Source organism: Camelina sativa, chromosome 17, assembly GCF_000633955.1.
Source record: "Camelina sativa cultivar DH55 chromosome 17, Cs, whole genome shotgun sequence".
In the NCBI taxonomy this organism is placed as follows: domain Eukaryota; kingdom Viridiplantae; phylum Streptophyta; class Magnoliopsida; order Brassicales; family Brassicaceae; genus Camelina; species Camelina sativa.
The window spans coordinates 26034300-26045859 of NC_025701.1; the positions used below are offsets into that span (position 1 = coordinate 26034300).

The 11560-nt window shown below is 39.5% G+C and overlaps 2 protein-coding genes across 2 annotated transcripts; both read left to right on the plus strand.

Annotated features, from left to right (window-relative positions):
• Positions 1963–2488, plus strand: LOC104758041. The gene has a single exon (XM_010480845.2). The coding sequence runs from the start codon at positions 2053–2055 to the stop codon at positions 2203–2205; it is 153 nt and encodes a 50-aa protein (XP_010479147.1). The 5' UTR covers positions 1963–2052; the 3' UTR covers positions 2206–2488.
• LOC104758042 lies at positions 9535–10018 on the plus strand. The gene has a single exon (XM_010480846.2). It carries the CDS (start codon positions 9631–9633, stop codon positions 9781–9783), a length of 153 nt encoding a protein of 50 aa, XP_010479148.1. The 5' UTR covers positions 9535–9630; the 3' UTR covers positions 9784–10018.

Below are 11560 nucleotides of genomic sequence, written 5' to 3' on the forward strand. Positions count from 1 at the left end.
TACTCCGAAGCCAGGTGATGAGCGTGTGCCAATCCATGAAAATACAGGGGTGTTGGCCTAGGCGGTGAAGCACTTTGAGCCAAATCCCTTCAGAGTACGAGCAGTGAAGCATAAGGTGGTCTCTTGTCTCTGTCTCAGAGTTACACAGTGGACAGAGAGGACAAATTTGCATTCCCCAACTGAGAAGACGAGATTTTACAGGAAGTCTATCTAGATTGGCAATCCAGAAGGTGAAGGCGTGTTTCGGAACAGAGGCCTTGAACCAAACTACCGTTGCCCAATTTTTGACTTCTTCATGAGGTCGAAGCTGGTTCCAGGTTTTCTTGGTTGAGAAGTGATCAGAAACAGTGTTACCTGCTGACCATTGGAAGATGTCAGAACCCGCTGAGGTAGAGGGGATTGGCGTTGAGAGTAATAAGTGGCGAAGAGCTGATGCACCAGGAAACCTTGATCTGCTAGAAGGGAGCCGCCAACCATTTTGATTGCAAGCTTCGGCAACTGTGGCTGTGATAGGGATACCTAGTTGAATAGGACCTCTGCTACCCAGATAATCATGAAGGACCCCGAGAGTGGACCAGTTTTCTAACCAAAAGCTTGCCTTATTCCCATCCCCGATTTTACTTGAGCATGGTTTTAGCTAGCGGTCTAAGGCCAAGGAGAAAACGCCATATCCAGCTAGAGTTGCTATGAGGCTCCGCGATCCAGTAAGGTGCTCTCTTCATGTTATGCTCCTTCATCCAGGCAACCCATAATGATCCGCTTGAGGAAAAGAGAAGCCAGACCAGATTCAGGTAGGTTCAAGACTTGGTTCCAAACAAGAAGGTTCCTGAGCCCTAACCCTCCTTCTGTTTTGGGCAGGCAAACTTTCTCCCAGCTGACTTTAGCGTTAGTTCTTTTACTAATGTCACCAGACCATAAGAAGGCATTGCAAAGCTTTTCCAGAGCTTCAATACAACCTTTTGGGAGGGCAAATGCAGACATCCAAAAATTGATAAGCCCATAGATAACTGAGGAAACCAGCTGAAGTCGACCTGCAAAGGACAAGCATTTGACTGCCCAGCCATTGAACCTTTCTGCCACTTTGTCCGTTAGAGGAGAGTAGTCCTGCTTCCGCAACTTGCAGTGAAGGAGAGGGAGACCAAGATATCTGATAGGTAGAGTTCCAGGTTGAAACCCTAAACCTGAGATAGCTGTAGCGTCCTCTGGAGATAGCCCCGCATGGAAGAGTTACTTTTCAAGATATCTCTATTACTTTTCACTTTATTAGTAATAGAGATATTCAAAGTTTTGTATTTTGGTTTTTCGAGATCCTTCAAAGCTTTTGGTTATTTGTTTGTTAAATATATGATTATATCTTACATTGAATAGACACATAAACTACTCATCATATACAAAAAAATGTTACGACAAAATTAACTAAACAAATAATTTCTAATGTTTTCATGAAACAAACCAAAAGTTGCATTAATTCACCAAATGATCAATACAATAAAAGCACATGTGTTTTTCTCCTGGTCGGACACTTTATAGTAACTAATAGTCTTTAAGTCGAACGGAAGTTAAAAACTCAATGCTCCGAAGTTCAGTTAAAAGTGACCAAATGTTGCAGCTAGATTTTTCTATTAAAGCTCTGTTTCTTATTATTAGTATTATTTTTATTTTGTTGTGCTTAAAGATGAATACTAGCTAGTGAAAAATTAATGGAAAATGCTTTACATGTGTCCCTAGAAAGGAATATAAATGGACCGATGAGCTGCCTTAACGTCAGATGTGTCATGAGAAAATCCTACGTGTGAGAAAAAATGTAATATTTCTTGTGCCAAACACACATCAACATGAGCAATTCGCAAAGTTCACAAAGGCAGTCCTGACCACAAAGTGCGTTCACCACTTGCTATACCTTTAACTTTCACCTATAAATGCCTCATTAGTCTCTCTTACTATATTCACCAAACTCACAATAACATTTAAAGCTCATCAAACTTCTTGTAGCAGCTCCGTCCATCTCTCTAAATCCTCTTCATACCCAAAACCAAAAACAAAAAAGAAACAATGATGTCTTCCGTTGCAAACTTGGTCATCAAGAGCTTTGACTATGCTTCCACGGTATGTGTTGAAGATGTGGTGGATAGTTCTCGAGCGGCGTATGTTGAGAATGGTGGTGATGACGATGACAGTGGCTATGATTATGCTCCTGCTGCGTGATTGTCTTCTATTAGTATATAAATGTAATTTAGGAGGAGAAAAAGAGAGAGACAAAGTAATTGAGAGACTTTTACCCAAAAAAAAAAAAAGAAGAAGTAACTGAGAAGACATGTAATTTTGGAGGAAAAAAAAGAGAGAGACATGACAACGTAACTTAGATATCTAGCTAGGCCGTGTAATGTACGAGATAGTGTTGTGAGTCTTCTTACAGAGTGAGCAGACATGTGGTTTCCTTAACTGTAGGAGCAAAATCATTTCTTCCTTAATTAAAATCACTTTTTTATTTCTTAATTAGCCAAGTTAGTGTAACTTTCATTTTACTAAACATAACATTTTTAGTTTCCTAAATTTTTCTATTGTATCAGCAGTACTTTTCCTAGATTCTGTGTTTTGTGGTTAAGTATTCACTTTCGTCATCAGCGCAAGATTAAATTGTTCATCGGTCATTTTTTCCGGATCAAAAGTTTAAACCAACTGGTTTATAACATATAAGATGTGAAACCTTTTACAATGTGAAAGTATAGTAAAGTGTAGCTGTACATGTACTTATTAGTTCACCAATATGTATAATCTTCATTGCTTCATAAATTTCTATAATAATTATTAAGTTCATTATATATATCTCCATAGCGGCAAGCCCAAACTAGTTTTACGTACGTGTTGATTATGTTTGATCTGATAAAATCGAACTCCATCCTCCACGCGAAGTCCTCTGCGCTTTGTATATAGGAGTGAGAGATGTAAATGGTCTTAGCTGAACTGTTACTCCACAAAGACTGCAATTCTTTAATCAATAAACCTAGATAATTTATTTTGGCCTTATGGATGACTAAGCAAATATTTTCTTAACAAGCATAATTCTGATTTCTGGGAGGCAAATTATTTGGTGTCTGTATTAGAGGTCGCACCAAATGGGATATATTGCTCATACTTGTCGGACTAAACACATCTTTTAATGTGCCAAAATAAACTTTACGATTCTCATAACCAAATGCTGGACCTTCTTAAAGTGCTTGATATATTTCTCTTTCGGACGTTAAGTGCCTCATGTTGATCAAAAAGATAAGATACAATCGATTTAACCTATCCCCAAAGGAAAAATAAAACATAAATGGCTATTTCGTGGCTACTTTGTGGCTAATCTTTTGCTTATATGTGTTAAGATACGCACGCAGCTATGTCTTGCGTATCACGTTAATAATATTTAGTTGCACATATTTAGGAGATTTACTTTCTCTTGTGAATATTGCGTATATTGTGTACATGGAAACTCTTCTGTATAAGTAGAAGTTGTAATCATTCACGATCAATACAAGAAAACCTTTTCTCATACTCTGTTTTCTTGACATGGTATCCGAGCCCTTTTAGGGTAAATACAAAATACTAAACCCTAAAGTTTCGATCCTGTTCTAACTATTAAGATGACTAACAAAGAAGAGAAGTCGTTGGTGGACAGATCTCAGACCGATGCTGGTGAGGTGAAGACGGTGACATCCAGAAGAACGATTTCTCCTTATGATCTGTCGCCAAGTGACAATCCCGGTTGTGTCATGTCACAACCTCTTCTTCGTGGCTCAAATTACGACGAGTGGTCAGCAAACATACGTCTTGCGCTAATGGCTCGAAAGAAGTTTGGTTTTGTAGATGGGAAAATCTCAAAACCTGGTGACGACTCCACAGATCTTGAAGACTGGCGTTGTAACAACGCATTGGTGGTGTCATGGATCAAACTCACTATTGATCCATCTGTGAAGACAACTCTCCAGACGGTGTAAATCGCTAGAGATTTGTGGGAGAACCTTAAAAAGAGGTTCTCTGTGAAGAACGAAGCCAAGATTGGAAGAATCAAGGCTGATTTGGCGACAGCTCGCCAGAATGGAAAATCTATTGAAGCGTACTATGGGTACATGACTCAGATTTGGACGACTTTGAGCGATTATAGGCGTCCTAAGGCCTGAAAATGTGGTTTGGGCACTTGTGAGATTGGTTCAGAACTCGCAAAGGAAAGGGATGAAGATCGTGTGTATGAGTTTCTTCAAGGACTTGATGAATCCTATGCACAGCTTCGCTCAAGTCTCTATTCTCGTGTGCCATTTCCAACGCTTGATGAAGTGTACCAGACTCTTACTAAAGATGAAGATAGCAGAATGATCACAGTAGCAACAGAAGGTCGTACCGACGGTGTAAGCTTTGCTGTTCAAACTGCAGCTCGTGCTAGAAGCAACCAAGGAGACAGACCTAGAAGTGGAAGTAGTGTCTGCAAGAGTTGTGGGCGTACCAGACATATGGCGGAGCAGTGTTTCCGTACCATTGGTTATCCACCATGATGGGGTGATCGACCCAGAACCTGGGAGAACTCAGCATCTTCCCCAGCACCTGCAGTCGCACGAAACAGAGCCGCTACCTCTGCTCTTGCTGTTACTGTCGCAAGTCCGAGTCATTCAGCCAATGCCGTAGTTGAAGCAGATCGTGTTGGTTTAAGCGGACTTGATGATGGTCAGTGGAAGCAGCTTGTAGCCATGCTGGAGGAACGCAACAATAAGCCACGTCTCTCAGGTAATGCCTTCTTTGAAACTTGGATTTATGACACGGGTGCATCGAATCATATGACTGGTCGTATGGATTATCTTGATGAGATAAGTGATATGAGTCATGTGACTATAAAATTACCAGATGGACGGTTTAGTGTTTCATGCAAACAAGGAACAGTAAGCTTAGGTAGTCAGATGCAGTTAAGGAATGTATTCTTTGTTGATGGATTAAAATGTCATCTGATCTCAGTATCTCAGTTAACTCGTGATAGCGGGTGTGTGTTTCAAGTTACTGACAAGCTGTGTGTTGTCCTGATTGGGGCAGGGGAGCAGCTTAATGGACTGTACTTCTGTCGAAGGATGGAGCAAGCTAGTTCAGTGGAGCAAGTCGGACAAGTGGCTCCAAGTTTGTGGCACAATCGCTTGGGACATCCTCCTTCTTCTGTTATCTCCAAGTTATCTGTTTCTGAATTTTCTGCACTTGATAGCAAAGCGTTTGACGTTTGTATATGCACAAAGCAAACTCGAGATGTTTTTCCCTTAAGTTCAAATAAATCCAGTGATATTTTCCAACTTGTCCACTGTGATCTTTGGGGTCCGTATAGGACACCGGCATTGTGCGGTTCTTGATATTTTCTCACCATACTAGATGATTATTTGAGAGCCTTGTGGATATATTTGATACCTTCAAAATTAGAGGCTCCATCCTCTTTGAAAGAGTTTGTCACTCTTATTGAACGACAATTTGACAAGAAAATAAAGACCCTTCGCAGTGATAACGGGTCTGAGTTTATTTGTTTGTTGGAGTTCTTTAAAGGAAAAGGAATCATACATGAAACTTCGTGTGTTGCGATGCCTCAACAGAATGGGCGTGTCGAACGCAAGCATCGGCACATCCTCAATATAGCTCGTGCTCTTTGCTTCCAAGCACACTTGCCGATCAGATTTTGGGGACATTGCGTTCTTACAGCAGGCTATCTCATAATCGCACTCCCACAAGCATCTTGAATGGGAAGACACCATTTGAAATGCTTTACAACAGAGCTCCACCGCTTGAACATTTGCGTGTCTTCGGTTCTCTGTGTTATGTGCACAACCATGCTCATGGTGGTGATAAATTTGCACCACGAGGATTAAAATGTGTGTTCATTGGATATCCTTTTGGGAAGAAGGGATGGAGAGTATATGATCCGACAAATGGTAAGATCTCTATTTCACGTGATGTTCAATTTTGTGAAAATGATTTTCCATATCAGAATCTTCCATCGACACCACCGCCTATTGCACCTGCTACCGGACTTGACTTGACTGATGATGATTGGTTGCTGGAACCGTTTGAACCTGTTCCTGCACCCTCATTGCCTGCTACGGCTCCTGCACCATCGTCACCTACTCTTGCCCGTAGTCCTCCGACCACAAACATCGCCTCTAATAGCACTATCATCTTGGACAATGAAACTGAGCGACTTGAGTCACCACTCCTGTCACCTGTTGAGGAAGCTCCGGTTGAGGACTCTCCGGAACAACTTGGTTTCGGTTTTTGTCCGCGAGTTGCTCCGGTCAGGTTTAAAGACTACGAATTGTATATGGCTGACGGTAAACCATGTGATGACGATGACGGCTGTGTGTATCCTCTCAGTGATTTTATGAGTAAATTTATCGATTCTCTGAGTCTCATCGAGCTTATTTACATGCCATCACTACAAATATTGAACCAAAATATTACTCACAAGCAGTATTAGATGATGTCTGGACAGGTGCCATGAAAGATGAGGTTGTTGCGCAAGAAGATAACAATTCTTGGACAGTGGAAACACTTCCAAAAGGTAAGAAGGCCCTTGGTTGCAAGTGGGCCTATCGCATAAAGTACAAATATGATGGAACGATTGAACGGTATAAGGCGCGCTTAGTGGTCCTTGGGAACAAGCAAATTGCTGGTGATGATTATGAGGAGACGTTCTCACCTGTTGCTAAAATGACCACTGTTCGATGTTTTCTTGAGGTCTTAGCTGCTTGGAATTGGGAGGTGTATTAGATGGATGTTCATAATGCATTCCTCCACGGCGATCTCCATGCAGAAGTATACATGCGTTTGCCTCCGAGGTTTCACTCAGATGACAACTCAAAGGTTCTTCACTTGCGGAAATCTCTTTATGGTTTGAAACAAGCACCTCGGTGCTGGTTTGAGAAGCTTAACTCGGCTTTGCAGAGATACGGGTTCACTTCATCTCCTGGCGACTCGTCTTTGTTCACCTATAACAAGAACGGTACACGCATTCATGTTTTAGTATATGTTGATGATTTGATTATCAGTGGAAGTTCCCTGCATCGGTTCAAGCTTTCAAAGACTATCTCAATTCGTGTTTTAAAATGAAGGACTTGGGCGTTCTAAAATATTTCCTTGGCATCGAGGTTGCTAGGAATGCAACAGGCATCTACTTATGTCAAGAGGAAATATGCTCTAGACGTCATTGCTGAAGTTGGACTACTTGGGGCTCAGCCTGTTAGCTTTCCTCTTGAACAGAATCATCACCTATCGTTGGCTGAAGGTGATGACATGCCCAATCCTGTTCGTTACCGTCGCCTGGTTGGTCGCATTATTTACTTGGGAGTGACCAGGCCTGAGCTGGCTTACTCCATTCACGTCCTGTCCCAATTTATGAAGCGTCCGAAGCTTCTACATTGGGAAGCAGCTCTGCGGGTGATACGCTATCTTAAAGGAAACCCGGGTCAGGGCATCCTCCTTCATTCTGATTGTCCACTTACTCTTATGGCATGGTGTGACTCCGAATATGCCGGTTGTCCTCTCTCTCGTCGGTCGCTTACAGGTTGGTTTATTCAACTAGGACAGTCACCTGTCTCTTGGAAAACGAAGAAGCAACCAACAGTGTCAATGTCGTCAACTGAAGCAGAGTATCGTGCTATGCAGTTCACACTCAAAGAGATAATCTGGATTAAGAAAGTGCTACTCTCTCTCGGTGTTCCTCATACTCAACCTGTTCTGCTGCATTGTGATAATCTCTCGGCGATTCATCTCACGGTTAATCCCGTTTTTCATGAACGGACCAAACATATCGAAACAGAATGTCACTTCATTCGGGAAAAGATTGTGGATGGTACTATCAAGACTAATCATGTTCCGACACAGTTGCAACTAGCATACATTATGACTAAGGCCCTCAGACGCCAGGAGTTTGATTTGTTTTTGCTCAAGTTGGGCGTTCGGGACCTTCACGCTCTGCCTTGAAGGGGGGTGTTAAGATACACACGCAGCTATGTCTTGCGTATCAAGTTAATAATATTTAGTTGCACATATTTAGGAGATTTACTTTCTCTTGTGAATATTGTGTATATTGTGTAAAAGGAAACTCTTCTGTATAAGTAGAAGTTGTAATAATTCACGATCAATACAAGAAAAGCTTTTCTCATACTCTGTTTTCTTGACAATATGTATTGAAAATCCATTGCTAGTCCATGACAGCCATGGCTTCTTTTCATAGATAATAAGTCATAAATTAGTCATTTATTTCTCTTTATTTTTTTTCTTTTTCAATTCATGGCCAAATCATGGAAAAATAAAAGTGTGATGTAATATATAGCCAATTGGCCACCAAATAAATCAGAGCTAATAAGTTCTATTTCATGATTTGTTAGTACTTTCGTGCAAGTGATACATACTGTGTGGGTTGGCTTCATAGAATATGTTACATTTATTTCAATCATATAGTTTTTAAATTTGTTGAACCCTAAATATTTACGAATGCTCTGCAGTTGTACGAGAAAATATATAAAGAGTCGGAACAGTCAAAGATACTAATTAAAGAGGGTACTAGAAAAATGAAAGTTTTTGATTTCTTTCGTTTCGTTATAAATTGAATGCGATGCTGCTTCACAAGTACTGGACCACATCATGATTCGTCAAATGTGTTGTGAGGGAATCCTACGTGAGAAAAATCTATCTGTTATGTGTACCAACCACAAGCGCATAACAGTTTTTAGTGAGGTTGAGCTGAGGGTGAACTTATAACAGATTGGGTTCACATTTTTGCTACCTATCTAATGTTTTGCATTTATAACAGCACTTTCTATCCATGATATCTTAACTTGGATCTTTCAAAAATAATAATAATATTTTAATGAATGAGTCACTCAAATAGTTAAGAAACTTAATCCAGATTCTTTTAAATAGGAAACTCTTGATTGAGAAATTCAAATTTAGATACCATTGATATGCTCCAATGATCCCAGCAACGATCTCTTATTCACTCAATAAACGCAAATAAAATAATCTTGTTTCCGATTTGCTTAAGTTAGCATTTTGTTTTCGTTCATTAACCATAGAAAAAATGTTTTCGTACCATCTGTTACTCTATCATGTATTGTAATTAACCTTTTAGATTACCACAAAATACATTTCCCAGTCTATCTATAGGCCTCTGATTTACATTTCCCCGAATTTCATTATTTAGAACTTAGAAGTAACCAATGTTGCTACTAGAATCTTTACTAATGCTCCACAAATCTTTTTTTTTTAATAATTATTTTGTTGTGCTTTGGAAAGAATAATAGTGAAAAAGGAAAATGCTTTACATGTGTTACCGATGTGGCATAAGAAAATCCTACGTGTGAGAAAAAAATGTAATATCTATTGTGCCAAACACACAGCAACATGAATTAATTCGCATACTTCACAAGGCAGTCCTGAGCACAGAGTGCGTTCCCCACTTATTCTACCTTTAGCTTTCACCTATAAAATCCTCATTAGTCTCTCTTATTATATTCACCAAACTCACAACAACATCTAAAGCTCATCACACTTCTTTCGGCTTTCTCTCTTTACACCTATTCATTGCTTTCATATTTCTCTATTTTCATAACCCAAAAAAAAGAAGCAATGATGACATTCGTCGCAAACTTACTGAGCAAGAGTTTGGACCGTGCTTCCTCAGCGTATGTTGAAGATGTGGTGGATAGTTCTCGAGTGGCATATGGTGAGAATGGTGGTGATGACGACGACAGTGGCTACGATTATGCTCCTGCTGCGTGATTGTCTCCTATTAGTATATAAATGGAATTTAGGAGGAAAAAAAAAGAGAGAAAGAGATGACACGGTAATTTAGATATCTAGCTAGCTAGAGCATGTAGATAGCGTGAACAAACATGGTGTCCTTAAAATGTAATAGCAAAATCTTCTCATCTCTTAGTTTTAACTAAATAACATTTTTATGTGTATCCATCGTATTCACTTTATACGCAACGTTCACTATTTTAGTCGAAGCTAAGAAAGATGAACATAAAATTTAAACCGATTGGTTTATTAACTTTTTTTAGTCACTGGTTGTAACAGTATGGAAACTAAGTATATTTGTTGCATGCTATGATGTTTTTTGTTATATAAATTGTGACCGTTCACAAATCTGTCGTAACGTTATCATTGCTGTCACTAGTGAGGAAATATTATGTCTCAGTTTAATGATTTTCTTGAATAATTAACCTTCAAATTACACGTATTATATTGATGAGTTTCCTAGAATATAATAGATGTATGAAACATATCATCTAATTTTAAATTTATACAATCATAAACATGCACTTTTCTTTCCGGTTAAATGAAGTTCCTGAAAGAGTTGAAGCTACTAGATAATATGATATGTTTTTGTCGCTTGTATACAATAGGTTCCTATTTTATGTTGTGAAAATAAGTTCTTTTTAACTCAAACTTATTGATGAAACTAAACATATCAATTATAAAATTAAATACTAACAACAATATCAATAAACATGTTTTATTGTTGTGTTTCGTTATCACAAATCATCAACACAGATTTTGTAAACCTAGTAGATATATGTATAGACGATACAAATAATTTTGATCAAAAAAGAAAGATAGTACAAATAATTGGATTTATAGACCAAGGGAATGTGAAAACATGACCAAAATACGTACTATCAAACACTTGGGGAGAGATGCACTTAGATTCTTAATAAATAGAAGAAAAAAGAATATTAAAATATTAAGGTAATTTTTTTTTTTGTCAACAAAAAGAATCAGTTTAAACGAGCCAATTCGGTAGAAAATTGTTTACAAACAAAACATGATGCAGAGAAGAACGTGCTCAGCCTGCCAAAGAATCCCCTCGTACATTTGCATTTCGAGAGACTTGAGTCAAAGAAAAAGAAGAAAACTCTTCCCTATCAATCTTGATGTCGTCGAGGTATGTTGCTAACGCTGGCCAATCATGAGGGGAAGACACCATCTTCACCAAATCTGAACAGTCTGTCAAGAAAATCACATCCCGAAAATCATTTCCAATCATGCACCACATTGCCCAAATGAAAGTTTCGACTTCTGCATTTAACGGGGACAGACTACGCCGGTAATTGGTAGCTCCGAGAATCGGTGATGATCCTTGTGAAGAAGTGCAAAACCATCTTGTACCTGCAAAAGCACCAGTCACTTTCCGAGAACCATCCACAAAACACCAATATCCTGAAAAAACCGAAGGAAGGGGATAATACTTCCCCAAATCTGAGGAGAAAGACCCATAGGGGTGGAGGAAATCTCGTCAGACTCTGCTTCCACCTGTGTCTACTGCCAAGTCTGCGCTTCACCTACCGCCACCCATACAACCTCATCAGGTCAGTCAACTTGATTCTCAAAAACACGAGCGTTCCATGCTTTTCAGATATATCACATAATCCAAGGGAAAGCCGCGACCTGTGAACACGGATTTGTAGAACCTAGATAATGATCCACAATAGCATACACAAACTCCATCGAAAAGGGGTGCGGCCCCACCGGCACATGAGCTAAAGGCCAGACC